The following is a 16573-nucleotide window of genomic DNA, read 5'->3' on the forward strand; positions in this document are numbered from 1 at the left end:
CTGTGTCCTTGTTGCTTGTGTAGTCTATCATGTCTCTCGCGCATGTTAAATTTTCTCTCCGTGTTGATTCATCGGGCGACCGTGGCTCAGGGGGTTGGGAATCGCATCTGTAACCGGAAGGTCGCCGGTTCGATCCCTGGGCTCTCTGTCCTGGTCATTGTGTCCCTGGGCAAGACACTTTACCCTACTTGCCTACTGGTGTTGGGCCGATGGCGCGGTATTGTAAAGCGCTATATAAATCCAATCCATTATTATCTGTCTCCCCTTCATGACCCTCGCTCCCCCCGTTTCCTGTGTTTACATCTTAATGTGTGTCTCTTGTTTCCTGTGTTATTTTGATAGTCCTTTGTCCTGTATTCAGTGTATTTAGTTTTGCTTCCTCCCTGTCTTCTCAGGTTTGATTAGTCCTAGCTGTGTTCCCGCCTGTTTCCATCCCCTTGTTATCCTTCATCTGTATTTAAGTGTTTAGTCTCACTCTGTTCATTGTCGTGTTCTCCATGTAAGCTGTGTTCTGGTGTTAGTTCCATGTTGTCAAGTCTAGTCCAGTTCAGTTGTTAGTTCTAGTTTATCTTTTGTTTGTGTAGTGTTTGTCATGGTGCCTGCCCGGCTGGCCCTGTGTGGCTACATGTGTGTTGCTTTTGTCTCGCTCTCTCTCTCCTCTCTCTCTCCTCTCTCTCTCTACTTGCTGCCTGGGTGGAGTTCATTGTGGGCTCCCGCCCCTGGCCATCACCACCTGCAAGCAATCACCTGTGGCTCCTCACCTTGTTTGCTCTCGCTACTTAAGGCAGTGACTGAGAGCACCTCGCTGCTGGACTATTGAGTAACGCTCGTCAGTGCTACTTTAGCCTAAGCCAGTTTTGAGCTCTCTTCGTGACAGTTTTCCGTGTTAATTCCTGATCTCTGTATACAGATTCTTCGTGCTCGGTTTGGAAGTTTGGACACCGAAGCCTGTTCGTGAGTGCCGCAGTGAGAGTGGCGTGTGTGAGGAAAGGACCTTTCCAAGTGCATTGTTCTGTTCGTGTGGAGCGGAGCAAGAGAGGACACTTTTCCTGATTCTTCCCTGTACCCCTGGGAACCTTGGCCCCCTTCTCCTTCACCTGTGTATAGTGAACCGGGAGTGTGTAAATAAAATTCAGTTTTCTGTGATTTCAGTCTGCGCTGAGTGACAGTGTTCATGTATTTTGGTTTTAGTTTTCACAGCAAATAAAAGCTGCCTCTTTAAGTTAATCTTTTGACTTAGAGTCCTGTCTTGCTTTAGTTTAAGGCATTTTAAAAAAACAGAAACATGTATCTGCTTTATAAGCTTTTGTTATTCTTTTTTTTAATAAAGAATAACAATGTAACATTTCTAAAGTTTTGACAATCTGTAAAATAATATGAATCCTGTGTTTTTCACAAGAGGCACAAAAAAGTTGACTTTTCATCACATAATTCAGAGTTAACACATTCACAAAGAACACCCTTAAACCACTGTAACACACGTGCCTGTGTAAAAAAGCAAACAAAACTTCTTCACAGTGTCAAAGTCCAAAGCATGGAACCTTATGGGCTCAAGTGTCTGTATACACAGCTTTCTGGCTCACCTTGTGCTTGTGTTCGGCCACCTGGATGTGGTTGAGGTCTCTTCCAAGTCCAGCCGTCTGCAGCTTTAACCAGCGCTCATAGATCCAGGCCTCCAACTCCTCACAGTCATAGAGGAACTCAAACAACCTCAACTGAGCCTCCAACTGCCTCCTCCTGACACAGCAAAGGAAAGATGTGAGGCAAGATGAGCACAGGTGAGAGATGTAGCAACAGAATATCAGACTAATTAGACTTTCTATTCCACCATTTTGGACATACAAAGAAATGTTACACGTTTAGACCTGTTGCTTGATAAATGATTTTTCCCTCATGCTGTAAATGAGAAAACTAAAGCAAACCTGCTGCTGCTGAGAGACACCAGCGATTTGTACTGAGTGTCAAGAGCTCTCACTCTGCTCTGAATCTGCTGCCCATCCCTTACTTTTGCCTGAGTGAGAGAAAGGAGGTGGGTCAGTCTGACAGAAATCACCCTTACAAATTCCCCAAACAGTGAACTAATAGGACATGAGATGCCAATTATTAGCGTACCTTCAGAGCTCTGCTACTGATTGCAGTGATGGTTTCACCATGAGTTGAGATCTGAGCTTCCAGGAGATCTTGTTTCTGAAGAAGAGACTCCACCTCCGTCAGCTGCTTCCCCAGTTCAGAGGAACTGGCTTGGGACTAAGATGGGATAAGGGAGGGGACAGTCAGTAATATTAAAGTCACCCCACTTCTCTCACAGTACAATCTAAGTAAAACTCCAGTGTCGTCATTATAACTAAATTTCGAATAATAAGCTCACTTGTAGTTCTTTCAGTTCCTGGGAGACAAGCTCAATGTCCCGCAGGATGCTCAGAGTTTCAACTACATTTCCCAAAAGCATCCTCTGTTCTTGGAGCTGCTGCAGCAGGTCCTTCCATCGATGGCTAATGTTCTCCTCCCTTAGAAACAAATATATTATTATGTAGAGTACAAGTTTTTTTTTTTTAATTAATGTCACTTCTTGGTTCTTCTCCCTTCAAAAAGAGAAAGACTTAAGGTTACACAAAGTCATTGTTTTCATCCTCCCACCTCCCAATGACCTGCTCCTTGCTGTGGTAGTTTCCTTTCTCGATGGATTTTGCCATGTCTCTGAGGGCCGTGAAGCGTGGCTCCCTGGCCAGTGCATCGGTAGCCAAGGCCTCCAGACGCCGGCCAGCTGCCTGAGCCTCCTCCAGTGTGGACAGACCTCGGATGTCCTGCCTCCGGATCAGACGCAGTGTGTCCTCAAGATAGCCCTCCCTCAGAGCTGCCTGAGAAGACAAAAAGGAAGGATTTTGCAGTCTATTGGGGATTTTTTAAGGAGCCATAAAAACAGGCAGAAAGTTGAATATCAGATCCAGGGTTTTGAATGCTGTTTGTCTGCATAGATTAACCTTTCTGATGCCAAAAAGTGGTTTCCATTTTAAGTTAACATTACACAAACAAATTCACAAAATCACAGCAACACGTTTGTCCCCATTTCCCAGCTTTAAGTAAAGGGTATTCCATTCTGAACAGATTCCAATGATATACCTATTTTAATAAAGAAAAAGGTTTAAAATTAAATCAAAATTATACTTTTTTGTTGTGTTGTGTGTATCTACTTTTCTGTGGGGTTGTTAATAACAAATAACAAGATCTTGCATATATGTCCAGCGGAACAAGAGTGGTCAAAAGGTCGCATCCATTTTAAGGTTAACATTACCAAAACTCACTGAAATTTGTTTCTACGCACAACACAGTGATTTGTAATCACAAAGTTGTTTTTATAATTTACTCAGGAATATGTCAGGCAACTCCATAACATTACGATCAAAACTGGGAGACTTGTAACAAAGACATTCATATGAGTAGAGTGGCGTTACCTTCCTGGCAAACTTCTGTGCAAGTTGCTCCAGGCTTTCCAGGCGTAGCAGCGTTTCCTGTAGGGCTCGCTCTCGTTCATGTTCCGCCCTCTCCAGCATAGCCCAGCTCTTCTCGATGTCATTCAGAGTTTTACCTTTACAAATACACAACAGCATGAGCGATCTTTGTCATAGCAGCCCTTATATTATAATTGACTGTTAGTGTTCTGTACCTTCGGGAGGATTATAAGCCCATTGGTTGTTGGCTGCCAGTTGAGTCCTCAGACTGAACAAGTGGGCCTCAATTGCCCCACGCTCCTGGAAAAACAAGACTTAACTTTAAGGAGATGAACAAAGGAGGACGCTGAATTTAAAATGTGAGGGTCATCTGACCTGGTATTTGGGAGGTTTCTCCACAGTTCTGTAGGTCTTAAAAGCGCTCATCAGTTTCTGCATCTCCCTCAAAGAGTTTGGGAATCTTCTGTCATTCAGCTGCACCATCTTCAGTCAAAAAATAATCACCAAATTTAATTCATTAATTGTTTTGTTTTTTTGTCTTATATTCCTGTGTTTTTTCTGGGATTGACCTGTTACCTTAGTTTTGATCCAGCGAAGCAGATCTGAGACCATTCTTTCATACTGGATCTTCATGCCATCCAGCTCCATGAGCATCCCAACAATCTGTGGAGAAAAGAATGAAGTCCTACTTTTGTGTTCTGGATGTTTTGGTTTGATATGTTAAAATGGAATCTGGACTGGCAAATCAAAGACAAAAATATTGTTCGTAACCAAAGAATTAGCAACCAAGAAAAGTTGCTCATTTAAATTAATCCTTAAATTACCTATCTTGCCTTCTTAATGATTTCATTGTTAATAGGCTATCCCCATTGTTGCTGGTTGACTCTAATTCTGCAAACTGTAATTCTGCATCCTGCACCTGCCCCTCTTGATGTCCCCTCAACCCCACTGGGGTAAAAAAGTGTCCATCTGAAACTGCTCAATCTTATTGCAAAAGGCTGCTGTCAGTCACTTCCTGGCATTCTGAAAATGCTGGTCACTGCACCTGAGCACTATCACTATCACAAGCTATATGAGCCAATGTTGATTTTAAAATGCATGGCTGTTATATTACATCACATGATTGGCTTGCTTAATTTTTGATTTATAGTTGCCTACCTATCAATGCAAAAATACTAATAAATATAAAAGTGGCTTCTAACATAATTTTCAAAGCTGTAGTTATCACTTCCATTGTGTACGCGACTTAAGATGAGAAATTAAACATATTAGTTTCACCTCCCATTAACTAATGTGGTTGTTATTTAAGAATGAGAAGCAATACAGCAGCATCAGTGTTCAGTCACAGCACTTTCACTCCTGCAACCATAACCCTCAGTCCAAATAAACAAAATGCAAACCTTAAAAAAACATCTGACAACACTCAGCCCCAAAACAGTTTAACTTGGTTATTATCATGTACAGCAGAAGGAACATGTGTGAAGCAGATAAAGGCTTGTAGCTTCGGTGTGTTAAAGGTGTGAGGTTCTCTGAATGAGTTCCTGCTGCTGCCTCCAGCAGCATCTCATTGTATGTGATCTGATGTGATTCTTAACATCCACAGCCCCTCTTTTATGAAAGGTTCTCCTTTGAGCTACTAATACCTTCTTATCTACCAAAATAAAAATCCCACCAGCTGTGTTTTGTGTTTTGTGTGAGCAGCAGCTTGTCATTGTAGCAGTAATCTATACTATTTAGAGCAGGTTACAATACCACATGGGGCAGAGCAGTCCACACTATAAACGGTATGACAGACATTATGTCAAGCAACACATTATTTAAAGAAAAAAATGACCCACAATCTGAGTTTAGGGACAAATAAACCTGCCTTATAGATTAGATTTTCCATTGTAACCAGCCTCGGTTTTTGCTAATCAACATCAAGTTACAAGAGCCGACTGAGTCTGAAAAGATGGACTGACAGACTGATACAGACTCTTTCTCTGCCCCATTGCTTCTCTTTTTTATTTTTACTGCACGTTTAGTTAAACAGAAACAATTCTGCCTTATATTAGAAATATGTCACCTTTAATATCTATAACATGTGCATGTCTGTATGTGTCGTATATATTTATATGCACTCATCTATACACAAATTTAGAATCACTTGGGCTTCAATTAATATTATGTATTATGCTATTATGGTCATATTATTTATTATCTGACTGATCTTTTTTTCTGTTGTATGCAATGCTGCTGTGTTTATGTTTGTGCTGAATCCAACCCTGGCAAGTCTCTTCTGGATGGTCTGCCCCTGCTTCATCCTGGAAAAGTAGTGGTAGTACAGAGACACGTAGGTCATGATGGACTTTTCATCAGGATGAGCGACCATGATGTCATCCACCTCCAGAAGCTGCATGATACTGAACTCCCGCTCTGCCAGAGTGAACGCATGCTCCAGATTACGCTGGGGGTTATCACCATGGAAACGGTGGTAGTCAAAAAGGTCAGGTCTGGGATGGACAGACACATGTATGTTTACTCTGTGAGAAGCGATTTGAGTTTCCATTTGAGTTTTTGACTTTTGAGGATATTTTAGGAAATATTTTATGAGGGACCTCACAAATACAACAAAAATGCGTGTGCACAAGTATGCTACCGGTGGGCGTGGATAAGAGCATTGAAGGCAAGTCCATCCCTCCAGCTGGAGGAAAAGTCCTGCACGTCAACACCATTGTAGCCTGATGTTTTCCTCTGACACCAGATCAGCAGAGCCTCCTTGGCTGAGCGATGAGCTACGCTGTTCCCCTGAGAAGGAGGAGGAGGGAAGGGGGTGAGATGAAATGAGAACAAGGCAAAAATGGAAAAAATTTAAAAGACAAGAAGATGGAAAGACAAAAGTAAAAATGTGGAGGAGCAAGGGAAAGGAAAGGGAAAAGGAAAATACCCCAAAAAAGAGGGAAAATGTTAAATATGTTAAATTCATAAATAAATTGTTTAAATTAAAGGAGATAACTAATTCTGCTGTAGTTTTAATTCGATACCTCTTCCAGGTTAATATGTCCAATCTGAAACCTGAGGATGATGATCCACAGCAGCCCCAGGATCAGTGTACGATCCCCATCCACCACATTTTCTGGACCAATTAAATCCACCCGAATCTAACAGTAGAGCATAGAGCAGTGTGAAGCTGTCGTTCGTGAGACTGCTATGAAGTTCAACATTTTACAGCTGCCAGTAAGAACTGAAAGTCATTACCTTGACATTTAGGATAATCTGATTGGCTTTTTAGAACTAACATTTAATCAAGATTAAAATATACTGAGAAAAGACCGTTCTCCTCATGAGGAATAATACTATAACCATATACACTTGTACACTGAGGTTTGTGTGTATAAGATTAATTTTGTATATTTGTAAATTTGGTGGATCACTTTCAGGACACCAAAAAGCAAAAAGTAGGTTACTTTGGTTTTGAGGAAATTGATGGCAATGCTGTTGTTCTCCAGAAAGTGGACTCTCATCTTGCCTCGGCTCCGCGATGGCAACTTCTCGTTGGCGATGAACTCCAGCAGACGGATCAGAACTTCTCCGGTTTTAAGTTCAGTATAGACGTCAGTCAGCTCCAATTTCTCCTGCAGGAGATCCGGACAGTTTCAGTTACAAGCCAAACCTGACATAGAAGCTCCCCGTTACTGTACCAGATTTTTGATGTTCACGTTGTTCAAGCTTGCAAATCAGAAATATTACTAAACCTTGCAGTTATTTGGTAACCTTAGTCTAAGTGTGTGGGTGCCATTCTTTTATCTACTTGCTAGACCAAACAAACGCCTACAGGTGGTGTGATTTATTCTCAAATGGTTTGAGAATTCAGTTTAAGATCAGTTACTTTTCAATCCTTCCTCTCCACTTAAACATTTAAGTATTTGATGATACTGCATTTCCTGTGTATGTTGTAACCTCTAATTTAGATTTCTTTCTCTATCCATTACCAACTCCTGGAATTCCCTCTACACTATTATGTGTCTTCTGTGTAGCTGCTGTGAATCAACTTGTACCGTAATTCTGTCTTTGGATATTTTTTTTTTGTAACATTGTAACAAGTTTGGAACAAAATCAGTGAAGCAAGTCCTTCACTAAAGTAAAAGTACTAATACCACAATGCACTTTCTACTGCGTAACAGAGGTAAGGAAATGTACTCAAATGATCAAAAAGTGTGTATTAAAGAATAAGAATTGTGTATTAAACTGCTATATACAGTATCATATGTTATCACCCTGCAGTATTTTTGAATATTTTGCACATTACTGCAGTGATTAACTTTTTTTAAATAAAAAAATCTTTAAGTCAAAATGTTGGGACTGCAGAATGTTTGTTTTTTTATGTTTTTAATATCTTTAATAGATATGAAATGATTTTTGGCTCTACTATTAATAATCATGACAGTAATTTAAGGGCCTATATTTTAGAAAACGTTAATCGTGTGAAGGTAAAATTTTGCATGGCTTCAAGCGTTATCATTTCATTTTAAAAAGTGCTGACTGTGAGTATAACTTTATCACTGTGATGTATATGGACTGGCCCGCCTATCTGTCTTTGGATTCTGTCCATAAATAAATTGCTTTTACTTACCACTAAATAGCAGCCATCTCTGTCTGTGTTTTCCTCTTTTTTGGTTTAAGGACTGAACCTGCTAACCAACCTAGCATTTGTTAGTTTCCAACTTCACACTTTGCTCTAAGATGACAGCTAGTTGGCCAACATAGAGGCCTCAAAAATATTTGATAACCTTGCAGTGGGTAAGAAGAAAGTGTAAGCATGTAAGGATAAAATGCACAAATGCTGTTGAGATTGTAAAGTCAAATCTAATATAGTAATAAAGTGTAGTTAGTGTGTGAACACACACAAAATAATAATCAAAGGTCCTTAGCTTTTATGACCCTTCTTATGAAGAGGCTAATTGTAATAAAAAAAAGAAATCTCCAGCACCTGGATTAAAGACACTTTAATTCCTTCCTTAATTCCTTATTTGCTTAAGTTGAAAAAGATAAGACTCTTTCTCAGGTGCAACCATAATCTTGCCCCTCCTAATCTCTGTGATTTGTTTCATATCACCACTGTTTCCCGCTCTCTCAGATCTTTATCTGGCGCTCATCTTGTTGTTCTTCCTGCTCGTCTTATCACTATGGGGAGCAGAGCTTTCAGCCGCTCTGCTCCTCGGCTCTGGAATTCCCTTCCTTCGGTCTTAAGAAATGGTAAATGGCCTGTATTTATATAGCGCTTTACTAGTCCCTAAGGACCCCAAAGCGCTTTACATATCCAGTCATCCACCCATTCACACACACATTCACACACTGGTGATGGCAAGCTACATTGTAGCCACAGCCACCCTGGGGCGCACTGACAGAGGCGAGGCTGCCGGACACTGGCGCCACCGGGCCCTCTGACCACCACCAGTAGGCAACGGGTGAAGTGTCTTGCCCAAGGACACAACGACCAAGACTGTCCAAGCCGGGGCTCGAACCGGCAACCTTCCGATTATAAGGCGAACTCTCAACTCTTGAGCCACGATCGTATCATTTAATGTTGGCTTGAAAATTTGGTTGTTTACATTGAAAAGAACTAAGAGATAATATTTACTGCACCCATCGCTTTGTAACTGTCACATCCTCATAATACAAACATCCTGATTATGTCTCGTACAGTTACGACTATGTGTAACAACCTTTAGTCAAATGTGCTGGAACATGTATGCAAGTTAAATAAATTCATTTACAGTGGGGCAAAAAAGTATTTAGTCAGCCACCGATTGTGCAAGTTCCCCCACTTAAAATGATGACAGAGGTCAGTAATTTGCACCAGAGGTACACTTCAACTGTGAGAGACAGAATGTGAAAAAAAAATCCATGAATTCACATGGTAGGATCTGTAAAGAATTTATTCGTAAATTAGGGTGTAAAATAAGTATTTGGTCACCTCAAACAAGGAAAATCTCTGGCTCTCACAGACCTGTAACGTCTTCTGTAAGAAGCTTTTCTGTCCCCCACTCATTACCTGTATGAATGGCACCTGTTTGAACTCATCATCTGTATAAAAGACACCTGTCCACAGCCTCAAACAGTCAGACTCCAAACTCCGCCATGGCCAAGACCAAAGAGCTTTCTAAGGACACCAGGAAAAGTATTGTAGACCTGCACCAGACTGGGAAGAGTGAATCTACAATAGGCAAGCAGCTTGGTGTGAAAAAATCAACTGTGGGAGCAATCATCAGAAAATGGAAGACATACAAGACCACTGATAATCTCCCTCGATCTGGGGCTCCACGCAAGATCTCATCCCGTGGGGTCAAAATGATCATGAGAACGGTGAGCAAAGATCCCAGAACCACACGGGGGGACCTGGTGAATGACCTGCAGAGAGCTGGGACCAAAGTAACAAAGGTCACCATCAGTAACACACTACAACGGCAGGGAATCAAATCCCGCAGTGCCAGACGTGTTCCGCTGCTGAAGCCAGTGCATGTCCAGGCCCGTCTGAAGTTTGCCAGAGAGCACATGGATGATACAGCAGAGGATTGGGAGAATGTCATGTGGTCAGATGAAACCAAAGTAGAACTTTTTGGTATAAACTCAACTCGTCGTGTTTGGAGGAAGAAGAATACTGAGTTGCATCCCAAGAACACCATACCTACTGTGAAGCATGGGGGTGGAAACATCATGCTATGGGGCTGTTTTTCTGCCAAGGGGACAGGACGACTGATCCGTGTTAAGGACAGAATGAATGGGGCCATGTATCGTGAGATTTTGAGCCAAAACCTCCTTCCATCAGTGAGAACTTTGAAGATGAAACGAGGCTGGGTCTTCCAACATGACAATGATCCAAAACACACCGCCCGGGCAACAAAGGAGTGGCTCCGTAAGAAGCATTTGAAAGTCCTGGAGTGGCCTAGCCAGTCTCCAGACCTCAACCCCATAGAAAATCTGTGGCGGGAGTTGAAAGTCCGTGTTGCTCGGCGACAGCCCCAAAACATCACTGCTCTCGAGAAGATCTGCATGGAGGAATGGGCCAAAATACCAGCTACTGTGTGTGCAAACCTGGTAAAGACCTATAGTAAACGTTTGACCTCTGTTATTGCCAACAAAGATTATGTTACAAAGTACTGAGTTGTATTTTTGTTATTGACCAAATACTTATTTTCCACCCTGATTTACGAATAAATTCTTTACAAATCCTACCATGTGGATTCATGGATTTTTTTTTCACATTCTGTCTCTCACAGTTGAAGTGTACCTCTGGTGCAAATTACTGACCTCTGTCATCATTTTAGGTGGGGGAACTTGCACAATCGGTGGCTGACTAAATACTTTTTTGCCCCACTGTAACTTACATATGCAATGCATAATTATTTCTTAGAATTATTTCTTCTTCCCATCTCACCCCATTCTTGTGGAAGACACTGTTCATCCACTTGGTGAACGTTTTCTTTTGAACTCCCATCCGCTGCTCCTGCAGCTGTCGGACTCTCCCAGCCCCATCCTCCTCTGTCGCCATCCTGATGGGCTGAACATGAAAAACATTAAAAGTCACAAACACACGCAGTTTTCAGATCTTGACCTTTTCTTGCTTTAACTTTATACAGCTTTAAACAAGTAAAAAACACATTTTCATGAGAGATCTAGTTTGGACAACAGCAACACATCAGAGAGCGTAATATCAGACAGACACATCCGTGGCACACAGGAGTGTCAGTTAATGCTTTTAACATTTCAGTCTGCAGGTTAAAGGCAAAAAAAAATGCAAACTGAAAGACTTTAGTTGTTACTGTTGAAAGTGTCATAGTTCTGTTTATGCATCCTTGTGTTCTTGTGCCTCTTGGTTATTAGAGCCTCTGTCGCACTACACTGGTTCTTTGACACATTGCGATTGACTTGTCGAAGTCACTGATTTTTAAGCAATGCTTAAAATAAGCATAACATGCATGATAGTCAAATAACAGAGACGGACACAAAGTGATTGCATGGCTTAAGTTAAAAAGAGCCTTAGAGCAAGAGGAGAAACAGAATAGGGGCAATAAACCAGACTGAAATAAAGCAGAATGATCCTTTAAGTATTTAAGCCTCACTCATCATTTGCCCTTTGGTAGGATTAATCAGCTGACTAGGCAAATTAAACTGAGTTGTCAGTTCACTTGCTTGAGTCAACGGTTAAATTGGACACATTTTATTTTCTTCCATGCTGACAACAGCAGTTACACCTAAATGTAATGTAGCTGTAAAAATTCCTAAGCTTTAATAACCTAACTCACTGACTCATTGCTTTGTGCCATTAATGTGTGTGTATGCACACTTCTTTTTTTATAACTGTCAAACCTAAGTTGATCTTTGATTTTGTGGAGTGATGCCAAGACATTCAGGCACAGATAGAAAGGTAGATAACCTCATGTGTTGTCCTATTATCCTTCACTTATTCTCTTGTTTAAAAATTTTACAAATATTGCAAAACACAATTTATTGCAATGCATCATCTTGAAAGTGAAATCTTAATTTTGCTAAATGTATAGCAACCAGATGGATGTACTAAAAAGTTTAAACAGGATATTTAAACTTTGTTCCAAGCTAAGCTAACCTCAGTCTAAAGATAAAGATCAGTCTAAAATCCATACTGCTGTCAAAATCTCCTTCTTTATCTCTGCTTTCCAATTTAGCAATACACTGTAAAATGACCAATTCAAATATGGCCCACGAAGCCTAAAAATGTCCACATAAACAGGAAACACTTTTGTGCAGCAATGTGGTCACTTTTAAGTATCCTGGTGCTAAGATAACCTGCAGAAGAACTTAGAAAGAACCAAACTACAGGAACAGGAAGAGAAGCTATATACAGCACGCAAGCACACAGACAGAGGAAACATGCTCTTACCGTTCAGTCCTGTGCAGCCCAAAGCTCTTTATGATTTATTTTGTTTTCAACTTTGGAATCTCAGGGGAAAAGACATCCGTTTCAGAAGAAATAATGCCCTTCTGATCCAGTGAAGAGTGACACCCTGTTGATCTGATTTTATTGTCTGCACCAAATGTTGCCATAAAAGAGGTGTGTGAATTCCTGTGATGTGTGTGTACAAGTATTGCCCATGTTGTGGGGACATAAATGTGTTTACACAGCTAATTTGCAGAGATTCAAAGTAAATTAATAAAATTTAGGGTGAATACTTGATTTAAGGTTAGGCAAGAGGTTATTGGTGTGGCTATGGTAATTCTACAAGAACTGAATAAAAGCCAATATCATGTCTCGTCTTTTTTGAAGAGGTTGAAGTGTGTGTGTGTGTGTGTGTGTGTGTGTGTGTGTGTGTGTGTGTGTGTGTGTGTGTGAACTTTGGAACCATTGGATTTACGGCTTGAGCAGATCCACTCACCTGACAGCAAAAGAGTCAAAGTTCAACGTGACAGTAACTCAAAACACAAACGCACAGACACGCTTCGAATGCATTATCTTTCTTTCTAAATCTTTCCAGCATATATTCATGTATAAAAGCTACAATGTAAATAAATGATGCACCCAAATGCAAGTGTCCTGAAGAAGAACCAGGATTAAGATCCAGTTTAACAAAATGCACACTGAGTCCTAATCTGAAACCTTTTGGTATAAAAAAAAAAAAAACCTGGAGAGGAAAAGATAAGAGAGGAGACAGTTCAATATCCAGTAAAAGTAAACTGTACAGTGTGTGTTTCCTGGATTATAATTAATAATGCATAACCGTCCCTCATCCTGCCAAAACCACCTGACTGCAGCTCTGCAAGGAAACATTATGTAATAATTACCATTTTTCACTGGAGAGGGTTTGAATGTCTTCCTAAAGGTCCTTTCCAGTAGCAAGACCAATTAATTTAAGCATAGGGTGTGTCTTTAAATACAGCCTCAAAGTTTCAAACAGTTTCATAACTGCACATTCCCACTAGGAAAGCAGTGACTGTGGTCTCTCCTATGTTATTCATAAGGTAGCTTATGGGAATTCCTCTGTCCCTATGAGAAAGCACAGTCCTATTTAGTACTTCTGCTGCAGCATTCTGCATTAACTGAAGACTTTTCAGCATCATTCTGAGACAGGATGTTTCTATCATTTTAGTTTTATTTGTGCAAACGCAAGAAAGTAGTCCTAGACATATTTGTTTAATGTGTGTATTGAAAGACATATACTGGTCAAAAATGAATTACAGTGTTACAAGGTAATGTGCAATGAACTATGTCTGAATTTAGAAGTGAGAAATTAGAGGTCATCCAGGCTTTCAAGTCTTTCAAATATGTCTGCAGTTTAACAGTTGATTTGAAGAAAGCATAGGAATGACAGTGTTTTCTATCTATTCCTATATGTAAAACGAATTGGTCCCAGCACAGAACCCTGTTGAACCCTGTTGAACTCTGTGAACTTTTATGTGTGAAACCTTTTCTATTTATATGCACTAATTGAAATCAATCAGATAGATATACCAAATGTGTGCTCTAATCTCTGTACTGTTTTAGTCAACAGTATTATATGCTGCACTAACATTTAGCAGGACGAGCACAAAGGGACGTCCACTGCATAAGAATCTGCCCTAGTCCTTTTTCTGTGCTATAGTGCACTCTAAATCCTAAGCAAACAGTACAGCACTTGGTATTCCCAGGTAGTCCTCCATCCCAGTATTAACCAGACTTGACTCGACTTACCTTCTGACAGCTGGTGTGCTAAGGGTGGTATGGGCATAAGCTTGATTCCTTTCTCTTAGAAGACTTGTGGTTTTTTCAAGATGCAACTTTGGAAACCTTAGCCTTAGTGCCATATTCTGTTTAGCAAGAAGAGGTTTTCCTCTGGCAACTATTCCAAGCAGGCCATACTTGTTCAGTCTTATAATTACACTGTTATGACCTTTAACATTTAAGATGCTAAATGAGTCCTAAATCTTTCACTGTAGAAGAATGAACTTCAAATTATTTGGAAGAGGACATTCCCAGACTGTTGGACAGGAACAATTGCTTCCCTAAGATCACTGCTAATGTCTTTTCTCTTGGGCATTATATAGTAGAGATGGACCGATCCGATATTACGTATCGGTATCGGTCCGATACTGACCTAAATTACTGGATCGGATATCGGAGAAAAATAAAAAATGTAATCCGATCCATTAAATATCACGAAAGCACCTCACAAAACTTGCAACACGCTGTAACTCACCTCAGAACGTTAGCACGTCGGAGCAGTATGCATCACGTGATAGAGCACCGCGGTAAAGTGAGCCGTCATTTGTGAGCCGCGGTCAAGCCAGCCGCCTCTTATCCGCCGCATAAATTTCCTTGCGCTTTTACACCAGTCTTTACGGTAGCGCCTTTTCGCTTTATGTGCCGATTGAAAGCCTATACCCGCGCACACGTGCGCGCGCGAACAGTCGCACGCACATGCGCGCACACAAATTACAATGAAACAGCCCGATACAGTCAATACAATTATGGAAATGTCAGAAATTCATTAAAAATCATCCTGAGTAATTGAGGTCCAACTTTCAACACATTCCTCCTCCGGGACACCTACTGTACCTGTGTGCCAAGTTTCATCCAGATTTACTGTAGAATTCCTCAGAAATTAAAGGAAACATATTCAATTCAATACAGTCAATACAATAGAATTATGTCAATTTTCAAAAATTCATTAAAAATCATCCTGAGTAGTTGAGGTCCAACTTTCAACACATCCCTCCTCTGGGACACCTACTGTACCTGTGTGCCAAGTTTCATCCAGATTTACTGTAAAATTCCTCAGAAATTAAAGGAAACATTTATTCAATCTAATACAGCCAATACAATAGAATTATGTCAATTTTCAAAAATTCATTAAAAATCATCCTGAGTAGTTGATGTCCAACTTTCAACAGATCCCTCCTCTGGGACACCTACTGTACCTGTGTGCCAAGTTTCATCCAGATTTACTGTAGAATTCCTCAGAAATTAAAGGAAACTTATATTCAATTCAATACAGTCAATACAATAGAATTATGTCAATTTTCAAAAATTCATTAAAAATCACCCTGAGTAGTTGAGGTCCAACTTTCAACACATCCCTCCTCTGGGACACCTACTGTACCTGTGTGCCACGTTTCATCAAGATTTACTGTAGAATTCCTCAGAAATTAAAGGAAACATTTATTCAATCTAATACAGCCAATACAATAGAATTATGTCAATTTTCAAAAATTCATTAAAAATCATCCTGAGTAGTTGAGGTCCAACTTTCAACACATCCCTCCTCTGGGACACCTACTGTACCTGTGTGCCACGTTTCATCAAGATTTACTGTAGAATTCCTCAGAAATTAAAGGAAACATTTATTCAATCTAATACAGCCAATACAATAGAATTATGTCAATTTTCAAAAATTCATTAAAAATCATCCTGAGTAGTTGAGGTCCAACTTTCAACAGATTCCTTCTCTGGGACACCTACTGTACCTGTGTGCCAAGTTTCATCCAGATTTACTGTAGAATTCCTCAGAAATTAATGGAAACGTCTATTCAATCCAATACAGTCAATACACTACAATTATGTCAATTTTCAAAAATTCATTAAAAATCATCCTGAGTAGTTGAGGTCCAACTTTCAACACATCCCTCCTCTGGGACACCTACTGTACCTGTGTGCCAAGTTTCATCCAGATTTACTGTAAAATTACTCAGAAATTAAAGGACATTTATATGCAATTCAATACAGCCAATACACTACAATTATGGAAATTTCAAAAATTCATTAAAAATCATCCATAATAGTTGAGGTCCAACTTTCAACACTTTCTTACTCTGGGCGTCCTACCGTACCTCTGGGCCAAGTTACATCTCAATTCACTGTAATCTTTATCAAAAATTGAAAGAACAATTATATGTCAATGCTGGATGTGTGTCCTTTCAAAGTGACACTAAATAACAGAACTCAGGCACATCAGGGAATAATCCAAAAGGCGGATTTATTAAACAAAAACAACATACAAAATATCTCTAACCCATACTACATAACCTAAAAAGAAACAAAGGGACACTTAGAAGCACAAGGAAACAATACTGAAAGGGCAAGAGACACAGCCCAAACATAATCCACAACTAAAACGCCAAAAGAACAAGTCATC

General features: G+C 40.2%; 1 protein-coding gene across 2 annotated transcripts in view; it reads right to left on the bottom strand.

Annotated features, from left to right (window-relative positions):
• sptbn5 (spectrin, beta, non-erythrocytic 5) overlaps window positions 1-14999 on the bottom strand; it is a 68126-nt gene extending 53127 nt beyond the window's left edge. Inside the window, exons 1-15 of one of the 2 annotated variants that reach the window (XM_082515699.1) lie at window positions 14639-14999; window positions 10867-10989; window positions 6896-7063; window positions 6473-6589; window positions 6088-6236; window positions 5713-5941; window positions 4026-4112; window positions 3825-3932; window positions 3665-3749; window positions 3453-3586; window positions 2638-2858; window positions 2369-2507; window positions 2113-2247; window positions 1923-2011; window positions 1584-1737 (exon numbers count right to left, since the gene is read on the bottom strand). In XM_082515699.1, the coding sequence (XP_082371825.1) occupies window positions 1584-1737; window positions 1923-2011; window positions 2113-2247; window positions 2369-2507; window positions 2638-2858; window positions 3453-3586; window positions 3665-3749; window positions 3825-3932; window positions 4026-4112; window positions 5713-5941; window positions 6088-6236; window positions 6473-6589; window positions 6896-7063; window positions 10867-10980 (1929 nt within the window). In that variant the 5' untranslated portion in view covers window positions 10981-10989; window positions 14639-14999. Of the gene's footprint in view, window positions 1-1583; window positions 1738-1922; window positions 2012-2112; window positions 2248-2368; window positions 2508-2637; window positions 2859-3452; window positions 3587-3664; window positions 3750-3824; window positions 3933-4025; window positions 4113-5712; window positions 5942-6087; window positions 6237-6472; window positions 6590-6895; window positions 7064-10866; window positions 10990-12348; window positions 12466-14638 lie in introns of those variants that run through there. The other variant, XM_082515700.1, reaches the window with a different exon arrangement.
• Between the last annotated feature and the right edge of the window lie 1574 nt (window positions 15000-16573).

The sequence above is a fragment of the Aulonocara stuartgranti genome (assembly GCF_965226115.1).
Source record: "Aulonocara stuartgranti genome assembly, chromosome: 19".
Lineage (NCBI taxonomy): Eukaryota > Metazoa > Chordata > Actinopteri > Cichliformes > Cichlidae > Aulonocara > Aulonocara stuartgranti.